The sequence below is a fragment of the Macadamia integrifolia genome, chromosome 8, assembly GCF_013358625.1.
Source record: "Macadamia integrifolia cultivar HAES 741 chromosome 8, SCU_Mint_v3, whole genome shotgun sequence".
Lineage (NCBI taxonomy): Eukaryota > Viridiplantae > Streptophyta > Magnoliopsida > Proteales > Proteaceae > Macadamia > Macadamia integrifolia.
The window spans coordinates 34,833,301-34,859,037 of NC_056564.1; the positions used below are offsets into that span (position 1 = coordinate 34,833,301).

At 38.2% G+C, this 25,737-nt stretch overlaps 1 protein-coding gene and 1 pseudogene across 2 annotated transcripts; both read right to left on the minus strand.

Moving 5' to 3' along the window:
• Positions 1-1,153: 1,153 nt before the first annotated feature.
• Positions 1,154-9,668, minus strand: LOC122086108 (uncharacterized protein YwbO-like). Of its 2 annotated transcripts, none has more exons than XM_042654816.1 (8): positions 9,560-9,668; positions 7,966-8,122; positions 7,771-7,890; positions 7,637-7,680; positions 7,349-7,474; positions 1,745-1,829; positions 1,573-1,629; positions 1,154-1,481 (listed from the first exon to the last, which is right to left on the minus strand). In XM_042654816.1, the coding sequence occupies exons 1-8, from the start codon at positions 9,619-9,621 to the stop codon at positions 1,395-1,397; spliced, it is 738 nt and encodes a 245-aa protein (XP_042510750.1). In that variant the 5' UTR covers positions 9,622-9,668; the 3' UTR covers positions 1,154-1,394. The 2 variants fall into 2 exon arrangements, with proteins under 2 accessions (XP_042510750.1, XP_042510751.1); XM_042654817.1 differs by having other exon boundaries at positions 9,499-9,626.
• A 10,431-nt stretch (positions 9,669-20,099) lies between these two features.
• Positions 20,100-24,015, minus strand: LOC122085673 (annotated as a pseudogene).
• Positions 24,016-25,737: the final 1,722 nt, after the last annotated feature.

Below are 25,737 nucleotides of genomic sequence, written 5' to 3' on the forward strand. Positions count from 1 at the left end.
GCATAAAGAACAGACTCAGTCCTCAAAGATACTCTCCCTCATTTTTCAGACCTCGCTTTATTAGCCCGGCTGCCTGTGCGTTACTGAGATCAACAACCATCTATCTTGCTTTATTACATGTACAGAACAAAATGGCTTAATCAAAGTATTAATATCAAATTATAAAGAGAACAGTTTTCAGAGCCATTTACAGACTGATCGGTGCTCAAACCAGCTAACTCCTGACAATAAGATCAAATGTTTGACTGTTATGCATCCCAACGACATTGCTCCTTGTAATACTTGTTGCAATCCCCCGGAAAGGATGTATTATTATCATGGACTCAATCCCCAATTGCATACAAATTACAAAAGTGATTCTAAAGGTTCCGCCAATGAATTGATACTTGGTTCAGCCCTAAGTCTAAGAAAGGGATCCTAAATTATAAAAGCATGGAAAATAGGGATTCAAAGAAAAGGTGTACATAATTCATGTGGACTAGGGAAGCAATGTAAACATTTGAAAATAATTAAGTAGGTAGAAGTCTCACTAGGGAAGCAAATACTGCAAATATCTGCTCAACAATAAATTAGGACGTAGAGGAGTCTACTAGTTATGTTGTCTTTTATATTTGGGTATTCATCCTGCTAATCTATGGTGCTCCAGTTTAGACCATGCCTGATGTCATGCCATCACTGTACGTGAAAATCTATCAAGTCTAGTATGTTACAAAATGCATGTATAACCAATGCCCTTGGCTAACTCAATGGTCAAAATCTTATGTTGTACCTTGGGAACCAGGGATCAAGTATTGGTACCTCAGAGACCAAAAAATAAATAAATAAATGCATGTTTTATATTTTAAATTAAAAAAAAAAAGTGCATCACAGATGATCATTAGATGTCCTTCTCTCACTGACCGCATAATGGAACAACCTGCTTGTCCATAATGTGACATGAAATTGAAATAAGTTGTGTCATAGATAAAATGCTAGAAGCTGATTATGCCTCTGCTCATCCTAAGTGGATCCAAAAGCTCTAATAAATCAAGTCTCATCAATCTGAGTTTTTCTCAGAGCTAAAAAAAACTTGAGAACATATCGTGAAGTTCTGAAATCCAATGAGCTGTCTGTGAATAATGGACCTTATGAATTAGTTAATACAAACCAATAATAAATTATTAATGGACTTGTTACTATCATTTATTTAAGTTCCAACTTCTCAACTGTCACAGAATACACCATTATAAATTTTAGGGAGGAATTTATAGATGAATTCATAGATGAAATAAGTGTCAACAAGCCATTTATTTACTTATTCTTATAACTTTTTCTTTTTCACAAATCAACAAAACTATTTTTCCTTTCATGATGTGAGAAAAGCACGGATATCCTAAGAACAAGAGCAGCACAGGTTAGAAAGCATCAGCTGCCGCCTTTTCAAAAGCTCTCAGAAAGACCTCAGGTGGTTGGCCACCACTCAACTTCAGTTTTCCATTAATCTGTCAACATACTCTTGTCAGCAAATGAAATGCTTCATGGAATCTATATGGAAAATTTTGTCAGCAAACACAATAGCAAATATAAACTTACCACATAATATGGGACACCTGTTATGTGTGCTGAATATTTTCCCAGTTCCTCATTAACCTTCATTAAATCATATGGAGGCACAAGTTTAGCTGAACTAAACATACTAGAGAAAAATAAAATAAAACAAATGTATATTGAATAGCAGGTATGGCAAAACGATTGCAAAAATCACCTCATTGACTCCATTATTTGGGTCTTCAAGAAACTCTGCTGCTCCCTCCACTCCAGCCTTCTTAGCAGCCCCTACAAGAAATTCCCTGCATTCAAATTCCAAATATTCAGATAATTACCAATGTTTCAGAAGGACAAAGTATTCAACAGTTATCATCTTCAAGATACACGATCCAATGTTGACTTCTACCACAAAAGATAATAACCAGTCAATTCCCCTATAAACAGATTAGCTCAGAAGCTTTGGGAGGTGAAGAAAGGTTTTAACTCTTGGAATGCTAAGGTGTTTGGTAAGATGGAGGATAACATTCAGCAGTGTAGGGATGAGCTATGACTTTTGTTTTACGTTGGTTAAGCTCTGACAGTTCAACATAATGCTCGCAAGAAGGGAGAAGGAGCTTCTTTGATCATTTGGTTGGTCTGCTCAAACAAGAGTGTTCTCCACAAGCAAAAAATCCAGAGTCAACGGCTACAACTTGGTGACTTTGATACGGCTTATTTCTATTAAACTTTGTAGTCTAGACAGAATATTGATCAGATACTTTACATCCGTGGAGAAAATGGTTCCGTTCTAACAGATTTGAAGGATATTAAGGATGAAGCTGAGAGGAATTTTGGTGAGATTCTTTTTCGGGATATGGTCATTCCCTTGGGGGGGTGTTCAGATGGTCTAAATTAAAATTTTAACTTCTGAATAGCAGAGTAGGATGTCATCTATATGACCAGAAGATGAAGTTTTTCAACCATCAACAGCAATAAAATTCACTAGGGCGCCTAGGCCTGGATTTGATGGATATAATGTTTCTTTAGGGAGGCTAGGGACATTGTTAGGAATGGTAGTGTAACACCCAAGATATGGCTAATGTAGCGGAGTAGAGGGGTCCCCACCAAGAGACGACTTAGTACTGGAGGGTTTGGAAGATCGGTGAAGATGTGTAAATTTTAGTCCCAAATCGCCTAGGGGGAGGTTGTTGAGCTAGTTGATAACCTCTAACCTACTTAACATGGCACAAGGCGTTTTAAAGCCTTAAGGCCCATGGGCCAAAGAGAACAACATTGTGTTAAGGTTAATGGAGCCGGGAGTTACAGGTGGTATTAGAGCGGACTCGGATAGTGTGTGGAGACACAACAGGGATACTATGCCAAAGGGGGGGGGGAGAATGTGACACCCAAGATACGGCCAGTGTACTGGATCTTCCTGGGAGATCGTTGAGGGGTCCGCACCAAGAGATAGTTTAGTACTAGGGTGTTTGGAAGATCGGTGAGGGTGAGCCAACTTTAGTCCCACATCACCTAGGGGGAGATCGCTCGGCTAGTTGATAACCTCTAGCCTCCTTAACATGGTACAATGCGTTTTAGAGCTTTGAGACATGGTACAATGCGTTTTAAAGCTTTGAGACATAGAACAATGTGTTTTAAAGCTTTGAGGCCCATGGGCCAAAGAGGACAATATTGTGCCAGGGTTAATGGGGCTAGGGCATCATAGGTATGGTGAAGACTGTTTAGAGTTTTTCATTCTTGAATTTCAATCTGATTGCCGAAGTTAATGCTATTTTCTTGTGTTTGATTCTCAAGGTCAAAGGTGCCTATTAATGAATTCGGCACAGTTTCTCTATGTAATTTGCTTTACAAATTTGTTGCTACAGTGTTGACCATCAGAATAAAATCATCTGTTTATGATTTGGTCAGCTTTAACTTAATGTTGTCTATTGAAGAAGAACATTATGATCATATTTTGTCAAGTGGTGGAACTGTTCAGGGTTTTGATCCCAAAAACCACCTTCATTCTGCTGTTATGAAGTTGGATATTTGTAAGGCATATGATACAATGCATCGGGGTTTCACTGTGGAGGTGATGAAAATGATGTTCCTAACTAGCTTTGTTTTTGGGGTTAAGTACATTTCCACTGCCAAATTTTCTGTCCTGAATGGTGGCCCAGCTAAATTTTTGCAGAGTTTTCCTATGTCTCCATTGTATCTTCACCCAGGTTAATTTGGAGACAAGTGGTCAGAGGAGATCTTGATCTGTATTATAAATGTATGGCCATCAATCTGTCACATTCAGCTTTTACTGACAATTGATGGTGTTCATAAAGCAAATTTTCAGTCCTTCAATTCAGATTCTCAAATTTTAGACGATATCTCTGCTATGTGGGGTTTGAATATTAATAGAGGAAAATCCTCTATTTTTCTCGCTGGGTTTTCTAAAGTAACCAGGAAGGAGTTGTGTGATCTTCTGGTTTTTCTTTGGGGCAATGACTGTTCATCATTGCTTTCCAGTTTTAAACAGATTGAAGAAGAAATTGCAGATTTGGAAAGTCATTCCTTTCTCATGCATATTGGATAGGGCTGGTAAGACCAGTTATGCAAGGATCTTATTTGTTTTGGCACGGTATTTTTCTTTTCCTGGAGCTGTGGTTAAGGAGATAGAATCCCTTGTGAGTTCTCAATTGTGGAAGGGTTCAGACGATAACAAATTATTTCATACTCAGTTGGGCTGCTGTCCTTATTCCTATGGAGGGGGGAGGGGGGAGGGGGAGGGGGAGGGGGGGGGGGTGGGGGTGGGGGGTGGGGCTTCACTTAAGGAGGGTCAAGGATACTAATAAAGCAGGTTCTTCTTAAGCTGATTAGGGTGGTGGCTACTAATCACAAGATCTTATGGGCGAATTCTATCTATAAAGGCATTTGAAGCAGGATTCTATTTGGACTGTGGACTGTAAATCAAACAATACAGAAGCATAGGGTTACCTCATGTACCACAAATGCAATACCTCCTAAAAAAAAAAAATACAGATCTTGAAGGAAGAATCCATAGGGAGAAGAATAGGTACAATTGTAGCTATCGTCACGTATAATTTGTGAAGACACTTTAAACTAAGAAATAGAAGAGGAAAATCTCACTCATGCACAGGAGAGAATGGAGATATCTCTTGCATGGTAAGAGAGAGTGACTTGTGCAGGCTAGGCTTATTTTCTCCTATCTAGTTACTTTTTTATTACTTCTGACATTTATTAATCCCTACATTGATAAATAATTCAAGAAGTGGGATCCCACTGGATGGTTCTGCCAAAGGTTCCTTATATAAGTCTCTCTATTTCCAAAATAAAGTTATTCATACTCAAGGACATCTAAAAGGAGATATAATAATTAAGCCCTTAAAGTAAATGTTTTTTTCTTTTAATAATCAAGTACCTCCATTATACAATAACACTTCATGGACTTATGAGCGTGGAATTCATTATTGTCACCATTTTAGTAACATCATAATAAAAGAATCTAAATCATCCATCGATTGGATACAAAACTACTCAACAATTCAATTTAGCCTTATCCAAACTAAGTGAGGTTGGTTACATGGATTATTTTTCTTCAGTCGGCTTTTAACTCTATTCAAAGTTATACTTGTAGCTATGAATGATTTTTTTCACTTCTCTTGGAGTCATTTTAAGTTTACCCCTTGCTCTTTTAGAGCTCATTCAATTTGAATCAAATCACCCATTTGTATTGGAGCATTAAAAGCACCCGTTTATGTCGGAGCATTAAAAGGCCTTCATTGCATGTTCAACCAGCCACATCAAAACGATTTTCTCACAACATATCATGTATTGGAGCTACTCCCAAGTTAGTTTGGATTTTTTCGTTACTTATTTTATATTTTCCCTCTCTGTATCAACATCCTTGTTTCAAGTATATTAAGTACATATATACATTGTTTCTTGTTGTCCAAAATTGAGCTTCATACATCATCATCAGTCATATAATTGTCCTATAATTTTTTTTTTTTTTTAGAAAAATATGTCAATGACACAACACTTCAGACACATCCTTCCATTTCTTTGTGCAATTGCATCCTCTATTTTTCCTTTCTTATTTATGATTAAACCTGGGTAGTTCAAATTTTCTTACTTTACGCAATCTCGCGATCATCAAATTTTACCACTCAGATTCTTAATCATGTTGTTACTAAATAAACACCATAGACTTTGTTTTTGTTCTATTTATCTTGTCTTTTCTCCGCCTTTTCAGCTTGCGTCTTAGTTAGATAGAGGGGTGCCAGAGTTCAATGGGATGCTATTCTTTGTCTAAAAATAAAGATACGGAGATTCTATCAACAAAATGGAGCAATCTGAAACACAAATTTGTGGTTTGGAGAGTTTTACCGTGGTCTGTTCCTAGTCGGTTACTATTACAATCAAAAGGGGGATAAAAAAAATGTGAAGCTGCTGCTTTTGCTGAATCGTGGTGGAATATGATCATGTATTCTTTAAATGTTCCCTTTCTAGTTCCGTTTGGGAGAAGATATCAAGGTGATGCTGCCCTTCACATAGGAGCATAAGGATCTCAGATGAAGAGGTCAATTGGGTTCAAATGACCTTTAAAGGCAAGAATATTACAAATCTGCTTTTTTCTTTCACCTCTTTATATAGATTTGGTTGAAACTACATTCATGGAGGTTCAAGAGCTGATCTTAGACCGTTGAGAATATTTTGGAAGTTGTTGTTTTTGATGTTCAGAATCGATCAGATAATTATTATGTGGAGGCACTTGCTAACTCAGCTTTCAATAGGCATCTGATTTCATCTTGGAGGATCCTCGTGTAACTATTTCATCTACTTCAGGGATCACTTATTTGTGGTTTTACTGTTTTTTCCATGTATGTTCTGTGTTTTCTCTTAGTATCATTGAGTTAAGAAGCTACTGAAGCCATCAAGGATATTTCCTCGAATGACAACAGAATTTTTGTGATAAATTGTTAGTTAAAATAATAAAAATGTAAAAAGCAAAAGACTTATGGTCTCTATAATTGTCAGAAGATGAGTCTCTGATTTAAGCTAACAAAGCAATAAAGCTGACAGGAAAAAACATTATTAGACACCTATAGCATGATATTTCATGTCCCCAAGTTTGATTCATGAAATTCTAGGATAATTACAGCCACAGTTTCGTGAAGTGGGAGCTGGTGTGGTGAAGGGGATGGAGTTGGCACCACACAACTACCCATTCAATTTTAGAAATGGATTTCCATGAGTTGGATGTACCTATCTTGGAAAAATTGAAAGATTATTAGCTTTGATGTGGAGAGAAACTCGTAATGCCTGTGATTTCTTCTCCTCCTTATCTAATAGGACAGAAGAGCTTATTTTAAATGCCTTTGACTTTCCTCCTAAACTTTACACCTTGTGAATATTGATGCTGACCAATGTATAACTCAATGAATTTAACCTTACTCTTGAGAAAAATATGGAGAGAAAGCAAAGTAAACCTATTATTTCACAATATTTAATGAAGTGGATCTGTGAAACAAGGTTTTAAAGATCAAGATCCAACGATCAGATGGGGTATCACCGATCCCAATACAGATCTGATCCAGATAAGCTGATCTGAACTTATCCCAGCTGATGCAAAATAGTGAGTTCCTATGCAGACTTGAAATATATACAAGGAATTCGATATGGAGACATTGAAAACAAACAATTTTACACATTCATATGGATCTCTAATATTGCACAGGGATATACATTTTTGTGATCCTAAATCTACAGAAAAATAACTCTAACAACTAGAACCACGTCAAATTATCTACAAAGAGAAAATAATGCTTACCGATCACCAATATACTTGCCCTGTGTGAAATATCCGAGACACAACTCTTCAACAAGAGCATGCTGCTTATCAAAGCCCTGGTGGCCAGCAAATGTGATGAGTCTATGACTGTCAAGAGTATTCCCCCTGCATATATTCAGTTGTGGTTAGCAGAGCTTCACAAGCTGTCCACAGAACCCCCCCCCCCCAAAAAAAAACCCCCACCCCCTAAACAAAAAACGGAAAAAAAGCCCTGCAAAGAGGTCCTTTCCAATAGTAAATGATCTAGAAATACATCATTAGGCTTACGTAAGCCCAGAAGTGTCATACTCAAGCCCGAGTCCTCTGAATACCTGCAAAACGTAATGGTTATTTATATACTGACTACACCAAACATGCAGGTGCTGTTTATATAGTTGATCAAATAAGAATGTGAAAGAAACCTCTGTCATCCGAGCAAAGATTTGTTCACTCTGGGGCCCAAATTTTTTTTGGTAGTATTCTCTCTTGTGAACACCTTCTTTCGGAGCAGAAGGGTTAAGAAAAAATGGGTGCCATCTAACCTGCAGATTTAGACTGATTGTAACTAAATTTGATCCAAAAGGTAAAAGGATAAAGTGCAAAAACAGAGAATGAACCTTAAAATCGAATTTGTCCTTTGATGAATCCATGGCTTTGTCTAGATTTCTCTTTCCAACGAAACACCATGGACAAACTGTATCTGAACTGACATCAACTTGGATGAGTTTCTTGCCACTGCTGTTACCATGTGACGTAGCCATGAGCCTTGTGTACCTGCAAATTTTTGAGGGAACATAATGACTTCATCTTGAAACTTAATTAGCAGATAAAGATGCTCATTGTGCTAACACTTTTTGCAATTGAAAACAGCTATAGTCAGACACCTCGGGTAATGAATTAGAAAGAGATTAATTCCTTTCTCTTAAAGCTTCTATCCCTTTGCAACTGAGTCTCACATTCAAAAACAATGGAACGAGGTATCTCCTTTGTGACAATCTCAGACTCAAAAACAATGGATCAGGGTTGTCTTTCTTGATTTACCAACTCAACTTTATTCTGCTTGTGAAACAAATTTAACTAGGTTACTGCAACATTTTCCTTAGATTTTCATCTTAACCATTGAATTCGTAAGAAAATTATAGTCATATGTATGCCCTTTTCACTGAAATATTGCCACAGCTATAAGTTGTATCATAAGGGCTTAGTTTACTATTGAGTCTACCAACCAGAGAACAAATGAAAAAAAAGGGGGGGGGGGGGGAGAAATAACTTTTTTACTAGTAAAGCTCCACTGAAACCCAGCCAAAAACCAACTGAGATCAGCAGGAGCTGGAGAGAAACTCCATTCTTTTTTCTAATTCAGTTGCAAAATTTCCAAAACTCAGCAACTGTTACAAATGAAACCAACACACTGGAATCAGTAATTTCAATATTTATATGACAAACTATCAAGTGATCGTAGACCACCGTTGCATGCTCCCTCAGCGAAAGATTAAACTATCATTGTAATCAAGTAGAACTCAACAAATCCATCTTTCATTCCCAATTTAAAAAAAAAAAAAAAAAGAATAAAAATTCTTGATTCCTTCACTTCCTAATGAAACCTTGCACAACATAGTCAATTCAGTAGGCTCTAGTGAGGTAAACTATTAATTGGCATGTATTTCAGTCACAAATTTATCTGAAAACCAAGCTAAAACCCTAGTTAAGATCAGCAATAGTGTTCTAATTATTCCACCAATTTCATTTCCTTATTTAATTCCACTATTTCAAATGCAACCTTTTACAACACCAGAGTCGAATTTGTAATCTCTTTATCATAAGTTTCCCTAGTTAATGGGGAAATTTAGATGAAAAAATAGGGAAAAAAATAATTTATCAGCAACTAGCTTCCAACTTCTCCATGTTTCATTGGAATTACAACTGAATTGTAAGAGAAATTCATCAAACGACAAAAATCAAATAAAAAAAAAAATCTCCAGGAAAGGGTGTTACAGGATGAATTTTGGAATCGAGATTCGGATTGCTTGCATAAAAGAAAACAGAGATTACTCAGAAATTCAAAAATAGGGAAAAGAACCATGAGCCACGACAAGAAAAAAAAAAAAAAAAAAACCACAAGAAAATTGTTTCCTTGCTTGCTTGCTTGCCTCTGTGAGTATGCACGAGTTCGTGTAGAGAGAGAGAGAGAGAGAGAGAGAGAGAGAGAACCTCGAAACAGGGACGTGGGAGGAGGAGAGGGTCAGGGAGATAGCAGGCGAGAGAAAACGCATTAAACAGGTCAGGTAAACAGTTCGACCTCTAGACCGTCCTTAACCCCTCAATGGGTTAAAAACCATTAGTTGTCAACAACTTTTTAAAAAATTGGAATCGGAATACGTGGATTGGTATGGGTATCGTTACGGTATCGGCTGAAACCAATACCGTTACCTGACCGATTCGAATTGAGTATCAATATCGGAACAGGGGTAAAATCATATAAAAAAAAATCTACTTTTGTGAAAAGTAAGGGCAAAATTGATCGATCTGAATCGATATTCTCAGATATCAATTCCAACATCGATAACTAAATCCTTGAATCGAATCATTTTTTTTTATGTAGGTAATTGGATCAGTTCTCGAAATGACTTTGAGCATTGAATCCTGATCTTCTCCAGCATGGGAAGGGGTGCAGTGAGCATCCCCGGCTGAGAGCACTCGAGCACACACCCCAAGGGGGCTCCCAGTCGTGGGGATGCTAACTGCACCCAGTGTCCTATGCTGAAGAGGATTTGGGTGCCCTAGTTGATCTAGGGGTGTCAATTGGTCGGGTAGGGTTGGCCTTGGTCAGGCCTAGCAGGCTTGTACCCTTGCATCGGTGACTTGCTATTTAAGTAATGAGTCGGTCTCATGTCGGGCCCGATCGAGTTTTGAGTTTAACCAGGCCTCTCCTAATTGGGCTATAATCGGACCTAAAACAGGCTAATGCACCAGTAAAGCCTTAAACAATCTTTTATCATCTTAAATTTAATAAACTTTAATATATTTTTATCAAATAATCAACAATTTAGAAAAAAATTATATTTAATTATATTAATAATTGATAAAAATATCAATATATATCCTATTCTATTAAAAAGAAAAATCAAAACATGTACCATAACAAAGTTTGACCAAGTCAAGCTTGTAGACAGACTGAGGTGGTTGAGCGCCCGATGACTTACTCCTTACACCATGTATTATATGTTTATAAACGTGTTTAATCAAGCCATAAACATGTCGAACTTGTCGTGTCGGGCCTGAAATTTACAGCCCTCTTGATCTGTGATACCTTTCTTCTTTCTTTTTTTTTTTTTGGTTGGTAGGTCAAGTTAGGTTAAATGTCATGTTCACAATCCAGAGTCTCAAACGTTGACTTAACCCAGCAATTTACCCATAGATTGGGGCTTTATTTTATTTTTTATTTTTTTAATGAAATGGCCATATGTTCAACCTTGTTGGGGCTTCTACCTCATGTTGGGGGTTTTCTCATCACCGTATAAATTGGATCGGATCGTATTGGATTCGTATCGATCGCAATCAAGACCGAGAATAGTAATCGATGAAATGGTATAGTATGAAGGTAAGATAATCAAAAAAACAAATTTCTTTTTTTAAAATAAAGATAAATTAATCCGATGACTCCGATCCCAGTTGATACTGATCTGATCCAGATAGATCCTCACTCCACCCCAAATGAAGTTATCAACTTCTCTATGGCTTGAACAACAACTGTCTAATGCAGTTGGTGAGCTGTGGTGTACAAAAATCCCATGCTCACTGGAGGTCTTGAGTTCGAACCCTGGCTGTTACTTTACTTCTCTCCCTACCTATCAAAAAAAAAAAAAAAAAATGATACGTCAATATCCTTTGATGATTGGATGGGAAAAAAACTTGTAAGTGGTTTGGTTCAAACCATATTTTAAAGCAATCAATATGAAAAAAGTATAATAGGTTACAAGTGAAAAAAGAAGGGCAATCTGGGTATTTAAAAAGAGCAAGGGAGAAAGAGATGTAAAAATAAAAAGCAGGAAAGTATTAGGAAAAAAAGTAAAAGGTAGGCAAGTTTAAGTAAATATAGGCCGAGTGTAGGAGAGTGATATAGTAAATCCCCCTAAAAAAAAAATTCTCTATGGCTTGAGTAGTGAGAATTGGGTTCAAACTTCAAAGTTGTCGTCGTTTCTTGCCTCACCAAACTTCTCATATGTGGACCCAATTTTGTTCTTAGGCGTTAGTCAATTTTGGGCACTGGAACCACATTTAGGTCTTCCATCACCACTATAACTTAATGTATTTTTTCTATGTTTCTACAACCTCGTGAAGCTACAATGTCGAAGATAATATGTCTTAGCTTATAAAAAAGAAAGAGAAAAGAATGTTATTCGACTGTGTATTTCTACGTCTAAACACAAAGGTGACAGAATGACCACCCCACCCCTGACACAGGGGCTGCACAACCAGGTAGGATTCTCTCTCCTTAAAAAAAACTGTTGGAACCCCAGTTTCTTCGAAAGATGTGAAGTTTTGTAATGACTGACATATAGAACCATCCCATTTTGATCACTTCTACTGTGAAGACTCTATTATTAGACACTTGGGATGAAACGAATAAGAATCTTCATGACAAGAGAATGAAGTGGAGACTGAGTTTTTAAGGTTTAAAGTAGGTAAGACAAAAGAAGATCATGGGCAAAACCGCCATGAGCTTTTAGGAGAGCTCGAGATGGGCCCAAGGAAAAGAAAATGGGATTACCAGATGTTTAGAGTTCTCTTCATTGTCTAGGTTTTGAGAGTTTTATAGAGTTCAACATATTGGGTTTTAGGCCACACTAATATGGGTGATCCATATGGGCCCATAGTGGTTTGGCCCACTTTGAGGGATAGGCCCAGCCCAACCATTGTGGGAGTGGTTAGGGCTAGGTGGACTATTATTGGTAATCACTCTATGGTCTCTGCAGTCACACTACGCAAAAACACTATTACTCACAGAGTTGTGGGAGAGGTTCATGAGGGAGACTGCAGAAGACCCTAGAGATTTGTTTGTGGGACCTGTCTTCGAGCACAAGGAACCTAGTTTGTAATTAAAACTTGTCAAGGCTTCCCAAACTGCATTATATGTATGATTCTAATCCCTAAACAATTTATAATTCATGTTGTTTCTTTTTGACAACTCCCCAATGCTTGTATATGTTCTAATCATCGTGAGGAGACGATCCTTTGGATTAATTTCCCTAACAAGTGGTATCAAAGCCTCCCTTCACGGTTTAGAACCTTAAAATCAATCTTGTTGGTGAAAAATAAGTTTTTGGGAGGGGTTTCGTTGGAAAACGTCCGTCGTGGCCAAGCTTTTCCACAGTCAAAACCCAAAACGAAGTATATATGAGGGGTAGAGGAGGTTGAGGCGGTCAAAACCATAGGTGGCACACCGCCAGCAGACACTCCACGCGTCATTAACATGCGCGAGTGACAACCATGCATCGATTAGGCCTGCGATGGGTCAACTTGGCTAGGGTTTCTGAGTTCGACGGGGTTGACTCAGACTGTCTTAGTTGACCCAGATCGTTACCCCGACATGTGAGTGAATTGTGTTCTCGCGTAGTGGTGACTACAAGGACCATATAGACTATTTATAATTGTTTACCTAGTTCTAACTAAGGGTGTTAATCAGTTTGGTTTTGGTGCATACGGTGCGGGGTTCAAATTTATTTGGCTGAAACCAAAACCGCATTATTTACTAAACGGTTTCACTTTCTGAAACCACAACCTTTTAGTAAATAATTTCAGTTCCATGGTTTTTAAACAATGTCGGTTTCACGATTTTAAACGGTTTTGATCGCTATTTATTCCATACGGTTTCTAAAAGGTTAGTAATCGATTTTCTAGTTTATTTGTATGCTTGCTAAAATTTTCTTTTGTTGATAAATGCTTCAATCTTATATCAAATTAAATGAGGCATTGAACAAACAATGATTTAACTACATAACTACATAATAAGAGTAAATTATGAATAGACTGTTGGATAACCTCTATGGTCCTTAATTCTTCCCTAAATTAAACCATAATGTTTTGTTAAAACAACTAAATATTTCATTGTTATATGGGTTAATCGGATCGGTTTTGATGGTTTAAACAGCTCAGTTTTTCTGATGTCAATTTGGTTTAAAATCAATAGGTTAAATTGTTAAAACTGACCCGACCCATTTAACTAATCGGTCTTAACCTTGAAACCAGAACCGAACCATTTACCAAACCATTTTGCGACTTTGATGTAAATGGATCGGTTCAATTTCGATTTCAAATTCACATCCTTAGCCCTAGCCACTCCCAGGTTGGCCTGGGCTTATCCCTCTACCTGGGCCAAACCTCTATGGACCCAAATGTATCATCTGTATTAATATAGCCCAAAACCCAATAGATATCCACAAGACAAGGAATGTGTATACTTTCCTTACCTTAAGAGATTAACTTTATGAGATAATCATATTTAAAAATTCAGTTTAAACATGGTTCCCACTTATATTTCTTCTGTTTTCTTCTCCTCAATAGACATTTTTTTTTTTAAATATATAAAATAATAGATTGAAATTTAATATGCATTTACTTTTAATTTGCAATTTGCATTGCTTGTAACTGGTAATTAAGTTCTTCCTATTTGCTTATGTTGCTTTACTTTGCCCACTTTCCTCTTATATGAACCTTTAATTGACTAGGTAGGTAGATCATTAGGCTTCTAATAACTTACCGGCCAAAATTATTCTCAACAGATTAGAGTTAGCCGATTCTAAGCCTGACTTGTATTTATGAAATTCGTTCATGACCATAAAAGTGAAAATAAATAAAATAAAATAAAAATGAATGAATGAATGAATACTGTTACACTATCAGCAAACACTGTTTCAATTGGGCAGCATAGTCATTTTAACACGACCATTGCCCCATTTAAAAGTGTAATAGGATGGATAGAATATTAAATATGGTCTCAAAGATCATGGATCCAAATTAAGAGGCCTATTAAACGAGGAGTAAAATTTATTGACTCTTTTAGAATCATGAACACAACAGTTCAAGGGGAAAATGGCCAAATAAAAGATGAAACATGTCATTTTATGAAATGGGAACAGATCAAGGTTAACGTCCCCTTACCCATTACCTTATACTAATGGTGGAAGTTAGCAGAGGGTAACTGGGATCAGATCCTTGAGAGAGGGGTAAGAATATACAGATATATTTCTAGTTGTCCTGAAAAAGTCAAGAAACCACTACCCCTGGCTATCAACATGGGTTCGATTTGAATCAGATAATGTGAAAACTTGATGATCTGATTTGTGTTATGTAATTCTCTATTGATTTAAGATCTGATCCTTTATCAGATCCTTGAGAGAGGGTTAAAAATATACAGAAATCACTTGAAAATTTTGAAAAATATGTTGTGGTTGCAATCCCAACCTTTTGGATGTCATGTTTGTGATTCTCTAAAATTGTCAATGACTTATTTGGGCAGTCTTCAGATTCATTCTTGGTCTCTTGGTAACATTAGTATTTCTGTTTGGTCTTTTCAAATACTTTTTGTAACTATTTCTCTTTATTGTTTGGTGTGGAAATTCTTTTTGGTTGGTTTTTTTATGGACACAAATAGTTATTACTGGGAAACTTATGCATGGTTTAAGTTTCAGTGGGAGTGTTAAGTGAGGATGTCCCCATGGAAGCACAACTTTGTTGTAGTTTTATTGTTTGGATAGTTCCAAAATGGACACAATATAAACTGGACCATATTGTTAAGTTTATCTATGAAATTGCAAGTGGACCACCACACTTAGATCATCTCTAGCTTGTCAACAATAGCAATGGCAGCAGACGGAGGAGAACTAGAGGGGTGGTGGAAAGTGTAGCTTCCTTTACTCAGACTGGACAGAACCGTTGCTTTGGTGATCTGATCCTTCACAAGAAAGTGAGAATGATGGAATTTAAAGAAAATGTTATTATCCCAAGTAAATTTTTGAACAAATAATAAAGACTTGGAAATAGAAGGTACATGCAAAATATTAGATAAAAGGAATGAGCGAGAGAGAGAGAGGATGAAGGGGAAGGAAGAGTGGCATTACCAACATGAGAAATTGAGAGTCCTTTACCATTGTCAACCTGAACCTGATCGGAATCAGTATACTTGTCATATGACGATAGGGAGTTTATATCTGGGGTGACATGGTGGGAGGCACCCGTGTCAGGGTACCAGGTGAGGGTGGTAGAAGGGTGTGGCATGGGAAGGAGTGGTGGTTTGGATGATGGTAGGGGGAAGGGGTGGTATGGTATTGGGAATAGGAGAGATAAGCAGTAGGACGAGGTTGAAAGGAGGGGTAGTTTGGTTGGCCAGGGGGCGGTAGTAATAGTTCTGCGCAGATAGTGCACCACTAGTTGCCACGACCACCATATTGAGGATACCGACCACCACAACCACGAGCACGACCACCACCAACATGGCTTCCACGACCCTCACCTGTAGAAGATTGAGATGCAGAGGAGGAATCAGCAAGATCTTTTTAGACATCATTAGCAGCTGGAGGATAATGGTTAACTTGTTGAGAGAATTGTGCTTGAGAAATTCATGGCTGATGAACAAACTTCTGAGATCGGTGTAGGATAGTCGAGTTTCATGGCATAGCAGGGTGGGAACAATGTCTTGGAGATCAGTGCATATAGAATGGTAGGCATGGAGGTTAAAGTCTACATTGGAGAGAGGGTGGCCGGTGACGGCTAGTTCATTTGCAATGGATTTGGCGCACTGGAGAAGATGAGAGATGGACTCGTCAAGCTTTTGTTGAAGGTTCTGAAGGCTAGACGAAGATTCATGAGTCGTGTTATAGAGGCAGAGCCATATGCAACGGCAAGCGGGTCTCATATCTCCTTGCTAGTTGTCTTGTCAAGGATGAGAGGTAAGAAGTTCTCAGAGAGGGATGCAATGAGAAGACTCATAAGACTGGCATCATATTCCTACCATTGGGCTGTGGTAATGGGATTGATGGGACACAGGTATATGCCATCAAGAAAGTGAAGAAAATGCTAACCATGAAGGAACAACGTGAGCTGGGAGTGCCAAAGAAGAAAATTCGTGGGATTCAGTTTCAAAGAAAGGTAATGGTGGGTAGAGTGTGGACAAGGGGTGGAAGTAGGGCTAGTGGGCACGGTAGGAGCCACTGTGGAGGGTGCAATGGGCACAAGAGGCGCGATTGGAGAACTAGGGGCGGTTGGGATTTCCAAGAGAGGGGGATCAATAGCAGCCATGGGAGAGAAGAAACGAGAAGAGAACATATTAGTTTTTTTTTTATTATTATTATTATTAGGCATGAGCCGTTGGCTCTGAAACCATGCTAATGTTAATGGTATTCCTTATATTAGTCATTCTCTAGTTACAATATATAAAGTACATCAATAGAATCTTAATCAATCTATAAAATAGGCAAGAAAAGATTGCATTGAGCTGGGATGTCATATGTGATAATACTCCCACATATACAAGATAGTAAGGGTGTCAATTTGAAACTGAAATTGAATATTGAATCCAAAACCGAGCTGAATTAATTGAACCGAACTGAATCAAATCAATTTGATTCCATATCGATTCTAATTTTGATATTTTAATTCAGTTCGATTTGATTCTGATTTTAGCTTAGGAACCGTCGGTTGTAACCGAAACCGAACCTAACCACCTATTAAAGATTGAAAGAGACAAGAATCGAGTACCACTTTGGAATCCTATTTCTATGTCATTTATTTGGCCTCGGAGCTTTGGATGATTTACTTCAATGTCTTGTTTTCTTGTACCACTTTGGAATCAAGTACCAAAGTCCACTTTTTGGTTTGGGGGATTTTAGGACGATTCAAAACAACAGGTTTGAATCGATCATTTTTCCCTTTCTTTTGTCGTGGTACTGTTTCTGGTCAATTATTTATCCAACATATGTTCATATCTCTCTTAGTCTCTTATTCCACATTTTTGTTTTTTCCCAGCCATTGCTAATTTTCTTTAAATTAAAAGGTGCTTTTGCCTGGATATTGTAATATTTATGGATGGATTCCTGGTTTTATTGGAGATTATGTTATGGTGCGCACAACAAATGAAGAAGTTGAGCTGGGCAATGAATCTTCAACAGCTTCAATGGTCCATGTTGCCAGGAGTCTAAGACAAAGGAGAGGGATTACGTGTAGGAGCCATAGCAATTGTAATAGAATATGGTTATAACCAACTGGACTAATGAGGCTATATATATAGTGAAAGCTAAGTGCCTATAAGAGGACATACATAAACTATTCCTTTGCTCGGCTATCCACTCACATCCTCCACATGCTGTTCGTTTTTTTGAACCAATAGAGCTGGGATGGCGCAAGGGCAGAGGCTCTCACGAACAAATCCTTTGGCCATCAATTCTGTCACTGGCCATTGGAGCTCTGAGTGCTCAATTGGGCTCATCTGATAATGAACAAGATTAGGGAGAGGGGTTCCAGGGACCGGGTCAATCTTGTGTTAAATATCCCGCATGGGAGGTAGACCAAGTGGAAGATCTGGTGGAAACACATATTGGAATTCGGACAATAAGGGTTTCACTTTATTAGGAAGAACAAAAAAAAAAAAAAAAAAAAAAAATCAGAGATTTCAAATTTGTTCAATAATACATATAAATGACATCCACATTTTCCATGGCACCTCTCAGGTCTCACACAGTGAGTAGATTTGATGAGGAATTTTTTTGTGTCATAGAGGGTTAAACTAGCTCCTTGGAAGGGGCCAAAACCATCTTCTTTCCACCAAAATTAAATGAATATGTAGTAAGAGACCCGTCATGAGTAGTGTGTCAATCAAACTGCCATGGGCATCCAAGGATAATATGACAAGCATCCATTGGAAGGACATTGCACCAAATTTTGTCATAATACGTGGAGGCAATAGTAATTGATAACAAGCAGTGCTTGGAAAGTGTTACCTCCACACCACGCTTTAACCAAGTTATTTTGTATGGTGTGCAATGCTCCTCCAAAGTAAGCTTTAATTTTTGCACAACCTATTTTGAAACAACATTTTCATAGCACCCAGAATAAATAATTAATTGGCATACCTTTCTAGATATGGTGCAAGTGGAGTGAAAAATGTTGTTACGAAGCCAACGACAACCTTTTTCCATATGGACGGTTTTTGGTAGGGCAAACAGTAGAATAGTGGCCCAACTCCCCACATGCAAAGCACTTGATAGCATTTGCTGATTGTTGGCCAGTAGTGAGCGAGTGCAATGGGCGGCCAAGCTGAGATGGGGTCTTCTCTGTGGTCAGTTGGGGTGCTCTTGGATCACTGATTCTGGTAGGGTAAGGAGAGCCTCGTGTTGGCTGAGCAAAGTAGGATGAAGGTTGTCGTTTCCTATTACAAGATTGCTCTACTTTAGTGGCTCTTTGTTGTGCATCCCCTCTATCCCAGATGTTAAGAACTTCGAGAACATCTTGGATATTGGGCTAAAATCCACCCAATTATTTAGACTAGCATTTCCTTTGAATCATTAAGGTTGTTTTGAACCACTAAGTCATTAGATTTAGAGGTGTATTGGTCTACGGTGTGCGTAACTTGCTTAAGATGTTGGAATATCTGGTACAACTCACGTTGATAGCTATTATGAAGAAAATTATTTTGAATTTTCTCTTCCATTTTTTGCCATTGTGTTATGGGAGTCTTACTAGTATTGGCTTGCAGAAGCTTTTCGTGTCTCCACCATGTGATTGCCTTCCAGCAAAGTCTCATGGCGGTGATTCCAACATGTTGGTGTTCTGGGACTTCCTTGTATTGAAAGACCTCATTGACTAAGGTCAGCTAGTCTACAATCTTATTAAGGGAAGATGTTCCTAAGAACTCAGGAATGTCATGGCAAACATTCTTGTGCCAATCAGGCTCGTGCCTTTCTTGCCGGGGGGGAGGGGGGACCTGTTGAGGGGAGTCCTCCTCTCCCATACAGGGGGTGCATTGTTAGATGAAGGGGAGTTCTAATCGGATGCCTCCTCATTGGGACTCGGATGTCGTGGTTCATTCCTCAATACTTCATTCTCGAGATGCAGGTTAGCAATTTCTTACCGAAGACACAAGTTTTATTCTCTTGCATTGATAAGCTCAACGGGAGCTGTATGACGAGTTCACTGAGGCGGCATGACAGTCTATCGCTCTCACAAAACCTGGCTCTAATACCAAGTAATGCAGCCTTAATTGACACTTGGGATTGGGGGAGTCGAAATTACGTTGCCTCCGTGACAAGGATTTGATTAATCGAACAAGAAGAAAAAGAGATTCGAACTTGCAAAGTAGAGACTCCTGTGGAGTTCCATACTCTAAGGAACAACTTTATTTACTTCATTAAATCTGATTCTCTAATGCCATTGATGGGTTACATTTATAAGCCAAAGACAAAACAAGTGAATTAAATATGGATCAATGGGATTAGGAAGCTACTAGTTTAATAAAGAGAATACTAGGAAGTTATTAATTAAACTAATACAATAATAGAAAGCTACTAATTTTGCTATGAGAATAACAGGAAAGCATTTCTGTAATTTTCAACTTGTCAATTGTTGCAGATATACCTTTTATGTTTTAGAGGGGTAATTTATAGATGAAATGTGTGTCAACAAACAATTTATTTATTTATTTTTATTTCAAAAGGTAACAAACAATTTTTTTCTGAGTGTGAGAAAAGCACTGCTCTCCTTGGAGAATTACCATAAGAAAAAGAATTACACAGGCTAGAAAACGTCAGATGCTGCCGTTTCAAAAGCTCTCAGGAAGGCCTCAGGTTGCTAGCTACCATTCAACTTCAATTTTCCATTAATCTGTCAATACTTTTGTCAGAAAATGAAACACTTCATGGAATCCATATGAAAAAATTTAGTTAGCAAACACAATAGAAAAGATAAACCCACCACATAACATGGGACCCCTGTTATGTGTGCTGAGTATTTTCCCGGTTCTTCATTGACCTTCATTGAATCATATGGAGTCACAAGTTCAGCCAAAACAACCATATTGGAGAAAACCAAACTAAAATAAATATATTGAATAGGATGTTTGGTAAATGTAGTTGCACAAAGCACCTCCTTGACTCCATTATTCAGGTCTTCAAGAAACTTTGCTGCTCCCTTCACTCCGGCCTTCTCAGCAGCCTATAAAAGAAATCCCCTGCATTCAAATTCCAAATATTCAGATAATCACCAATGTTTCGGAAGGTCAAGGTATTGAACAGTTATCATCTCCAAGAAAATAGAATCCAATATTGACTTTCGCTAAGAGGATAAGCACAAAAGCTTTCGGAGGCGAAAAAAATCTTTGAACTTTGATAGCACCCAGCAGTGTAGGGATGAGCTATGGGTTTTGCTAACGCTGTATAAGGTCTGATAGCTCAACATAAACCTTGCAAGAAGGGAGAAGGGACTTCTTGATCGTTTGGCTGGTACAAAAGGAGTGTTCTCTACAAGCAAAAATCTGAGAGTCGATGGCTGCAGCTTGGTGACTAGTATGATTATTTTTATTAAACTTAGAAAGCTAGATAGAATTTTACTCATAATCATGGAGAGAGGGTTTCTGTTCTAACCGATGTGAAGCATATTAAGGGTGAAGCTGAGAGTTATTCTAGTGAGAGACTATGTCTGGAAAATGGTCATTCGGCGTGGGGAGGGGGGAGTTTCAGATGGTCTGATTGATAAATATTAAGTTCTGAATAGCAGAGCAGGATGTCAATTACATGGCCAGAAGATGAAGTCTTTCAAGGTATCAACAACAATAAAATCCATCAAGGCTCCTGGGCCTAGGGTTGATGGATTTAATATTTATTCAAGGAGGCTTGATACATTGTTAAGATTGCTATAGTGTGAAGAAGGCTGTTTAGAGTTTGTTTCTTCTTGAATCTCGATCAGATTGCTGAAGTTATGGCGACATTGAAACAAATAGTTTAGAAATTCATATGGATCTCTAATATTGCACAGGGATATACAGTCCTATATCTAAAGAAACATACCTTGAAGAAATAGAATTATGCCAAATTATATACAAAGAGAAAAGTATGCTTACCAATCACTGATGTACTTTCCCTGTGAGAAATATCCGAGACACAACTCTTCCACAAGAGCATGCTGCTTATCAAAGCCCTGATGGCCAGCAAATGTGATGAGCCTAAGACTGTCAAGAGTATTCCCCCTGCATATATTCGACTATGGTTAGGGAGCCTTCATAACCTGTCCACATAAACCCACCCACTTCCCCAACAAAAAAGTAAGAAACCCTGAAAGAGCTCATCCTCTTCAATATGAAATGATCAAGAAATACATCATTTTCCATGCTTACGTACGCCCAGAAGTGTCACACTCAAGCCCAAGGCCTCTGAATACCTGCAAGACTTGATGGTTATATATAATAACCACAGTGCCACACCAAATATGCAGGTGCTATTCTATGGTTGACCAAATGGTACGAGAAAGAAACCTGTGTCATCTGAGCTAAGACTTTTTCACTCTGGGGCCCAAGTCTTTTTTGGTAGAATTCTCTCTTGTTAACGCCTTCTTTAGGAGCAGAAGGGTTAAGAACAAATGGGTGCCATCTAACCTGCAAATTTTTTAGACTGATTTCAACTAACTTCATTCAAAATGTTAAAAAGGATAAAAATTTAAAGACACAGAACGAACCTCAAAATCAAATTTGTCTTTTGATGTATCCATGGCTTTGTCTAGATTTCTCTTTCCAACGAAACACCATGGACAAACTGTGTCTGAACTCACATCAATTTGGATTAGCTTCTCTCCAGCGTTGTTACCATGTAACTGAGCCATGCCCCTTGTGAATCTGCAAATTTTGAGAAAATAGAATGACTTCATCTCAGATGAAACTTTATTAGCAGATAAAGATGCTCTTTGTGCAAGCAGTTTTTGTAACTGAAAAAAGTCAAACCCCTTGGGTGATGAATTGGAAAGAGCTTGGTTCTTTCCTCTTCAAGATTCTATCCCTTTGTGGCTGAATCTAGAATCATAAAACAATGGACAGGCTGTCTTTCATGATTACCAACCCAACTTTGTTCTGCTTCTCAAACAAATTTAACTAGCTTATGGTAGGGACAAGGGAGGGCAAGTATATAACAGCTAGGAGGCTCAAACTCAAGACCTCATAGTGAGCAAGGGATTTTTTGCCCGCCACAGCTCACTAACTGCACTAGGTGTTGAAACGTAACCCTAAAACGATGTAGAAGATAATGGAAAAACAAGAAGAAACAATGCACACAGATTTACGAGGTTTGGCAAGATTGCCTATGTCCTCGGTGAGATGAGATCCTGCTTCATTATCAATTGAGAATAGGGTTACAATGTTCGTCCATCACACACTCAGTATTACTTACATTACAGAGAAAGAAACCCTCACTACAAATATATAGCGAAAAACTCTAATCCGAAAAGTACACAACTGCCCTCAAATAAAAAATTCGAGCGGGGGGCTACGCCCCCCTACACCCCCACTATGCAGGGGGGCCTCCCGCCCCCTTGCAACCCCCATGGCCTGCTAACCAGCTAGCAGGACCGCCGTCCTACCTGTCAAGGCGCTGCATTAGTACTCCCTGGATTAAACTGTGACGGAATACAAGACATCGTACACCAACACTAGGCAGTTGTTCTCTCGACAGATTTTTCATATTAACCATTGAATTCATAAGAAATTACAGCAAGGTCTAGGTTTACTATTGAGTCTAGCAACTAAGGAACAAATGAAAGAAAGAGGGGAGAAAACACATCATTTTAATAGTATATCTCCACTGAAAACCCGACCAAAACCCAATTAAGATGAGCTGGAACTAGAGAGAAAATCCATTATTTTTCTCTAATTCAGTTGCGAAATTTCCAAAACTCCAACAACTATTACAAATGAAACCTTGTACAACACACTGGAATCAGTAATCCCTATAACAAGTGAAAGACAAACTATCTATCAGCATGTTATCCCATGGAATCTTCATAATAACAAACTATGATTGCAATCAAGTGCTACTCAACAACCCATCTTTCATTCCCAAGTTAATGAAAAAAAATTTCTTGATTCATTCACTTCCTTAACAAACCTTGTACAAAGAATTCGATTCAGGTAAACTATTAATTAGCAAGTATTTCAGTCAGAATTTTCCCCTTAAACCAAGCTATAAATGATCCCAGTAAGATCAGCAAGAGTGTGTTAGTTACTGTACGTATCCATTTCATTTCTATATTCAATCATATCGCACTATACCAAATGCAACCTTTGAGTCTTGAATTTGTGATCTCTTCATGATGAATTCCCTAGTTACTGGAGAAATTTTGATGGAAACAGGATAAAGAAATAATCTATCAGCAATGGGCTTCCATCAGCTCAATGTAACTTTGGAATTACACCCTAAATTCTAAGAGCAATTCATCAAACAACAAAAATCAATTGATTTTCAAGTAAAGAAAACAGTGCTTATTCAGAAATTCAAAATAGGCAAATGAATATGATAATTGTTTGCTTGCTTAAATCTGTGAGTGCATGTGTGTTCGTGTAGAGAGAGAGAGAGAGAGTACCTTGAAACTGTGATGTTGGAGAAGGAGAGGGAGACGGGAAACGAGACAGAGCGCATTAAACCGGTCAGGTTATGATTTGCAAGGTACAAACAGTTTGACCTCTGGGCAGGAGTATCGCCACACTGCCGGCTCATAATAGAATCCCATTGCCCAACTAATGGGGGTACGTGACTCAAAAGTCATACTTTGAGATGTACGGATTAATACATAATATTTTTGGGATAATTTCAATTAATTAGCAGAAGCATGTTTGGTCAAATCATATCCACATGTTTGGCTGCACCAGCAAACATTTCATCATTTGGTAATGCTCAAAACCTTGAGTTCAGGTTTAGAGTCGTTCTGCTTTTTACCCATTAAGATTCGTGCCCTTGTACAAATGTACTAGGATAATTGTCAAGTCTTCACTTTTTTTTTTTGTTATTACATCCTAAGAAACAGTAGGAGGAGACTTTACTCACACACGCTAGAGGGGAGGGGATGCATGTGACAGGAGTTGATCCTTAGACCTTTATTCTTCATTCCTAGCACATGCTCTGCAAGCAAAGGCCGCAACTAGGGGTGCAACAGGGCCGGGTTGGGCCGGGCTTCTTAGAACCCTAGCCCAACCCTATGTCCCCTTAACTGGGCCCAAACCAGTCCTGACACTCACTAAAGGTAGCAAAACTTCAACTCAGGCCCAATCCTTCAAGGTTCAGCCCCAACCCTTACCCTCCTTAATTGATCCTGATTTTTAAGGGTTGGGCCTAGATGACCCTGTTTGGTCTTGACCTTGACCTTGGTTTGCCATCAAGGGCCAAGTATACCCTGACCATGCGAAATATGAAATAACTAAAATATAAAAAATATTCATAATAAATAGGAGATAAAAAAACGCAAAGTCACAAATTACTTGTCATGAGGAGAACATCCTAAAGCAAACATTCAAACAATATAAATAACTCTAACTATTATGGTAAACAAAGAGGAGATCATCTTAAGAAAGCAAATAATCCAAAAAATTTCAATTATTTCTCATGATAAATAAAAGATCATCCTAATAAGACAAACAATTCAAAGATCTCAAAATCCTTGTTATGTTAAACAAAGAGGAGAACATCCTAAGAAAACAAAAAAAAAAACCAAAATCAACATCAGAGACAAAAACCAAGGCCTAAACTCAGGGTAAAAAATCAGGGCCAGGTTCAAGGTAAGCTGGGCGGGCCAAAGACATCAACCTTACCCTCCTTGACCTTGACTCAGGGTCAGAAATTTCAGGATCGGGCCCGCCCTCAAGGCCAAAATTTTAGGGTCGGTACTTGTTTAGGATCAGGGCGGGCCAAGGGTGGCTTTGGGTTGTCAGGGCTAAACCTGCACCCCTAGCTGCAACCAGTGCATAGTGCACTGGATCTACGGATTGTTGTCAAGTCAATACTTTCCATTTTAAACCTAAGTGACGGAGACATTTTGGCTGCTGCCTTAGCTGCTACAATCTCTACATGAGTCAAAAAAATGAAATTTTAAAGGATATTTTTTAAAATACTAAACATAGAAGAAAATACTAAACATAGAAGAGATTTTATAAACTCAAGGTAAATTATTCCTTTTTTTTTTTTTTGCAAGAAGGGTGTAGCAATCATTCCAATTTTGATAGAGGAAAAGACTCTCATCAGCACCCTCTCATATTTGGTGTATAAAAATCGTCTACAGTGAAGCAGTGAGATACAATAAACATCCAACAGCTTAGGTGTATGATCGGACTCTCTCAACTATTAGATATCCACTATACCTCACCACTC

What these genes read in the sequence shown, in the direction of transcription:
- LOC122086108 (XM_042654816.1), bottom strand. Translation starts at nt 9,621, where the DNA reads ATGCGTTTTCTCTCGCCTGCTATCTCCCTGACCCTCTCCTCCTCCCAC. An exon ending in AGGACAAATTCGATTTTAAG is followed by an intron (nt 7,891 to 7,965) that starts GTTCATTCTCTG and finishes CTAAATCTGCAG; the next exon opens with GTTAGATGGCACCCATTTTT. An exon ending in GGCAAGTATATTGGTGATCG is followed by an intron (nt 1,830 to 7,348) that starts GTAAGCATTATT and finishes ATTTGAATGCAG; the next exon opens with GGAATTTCTTGTAGGGGCTG.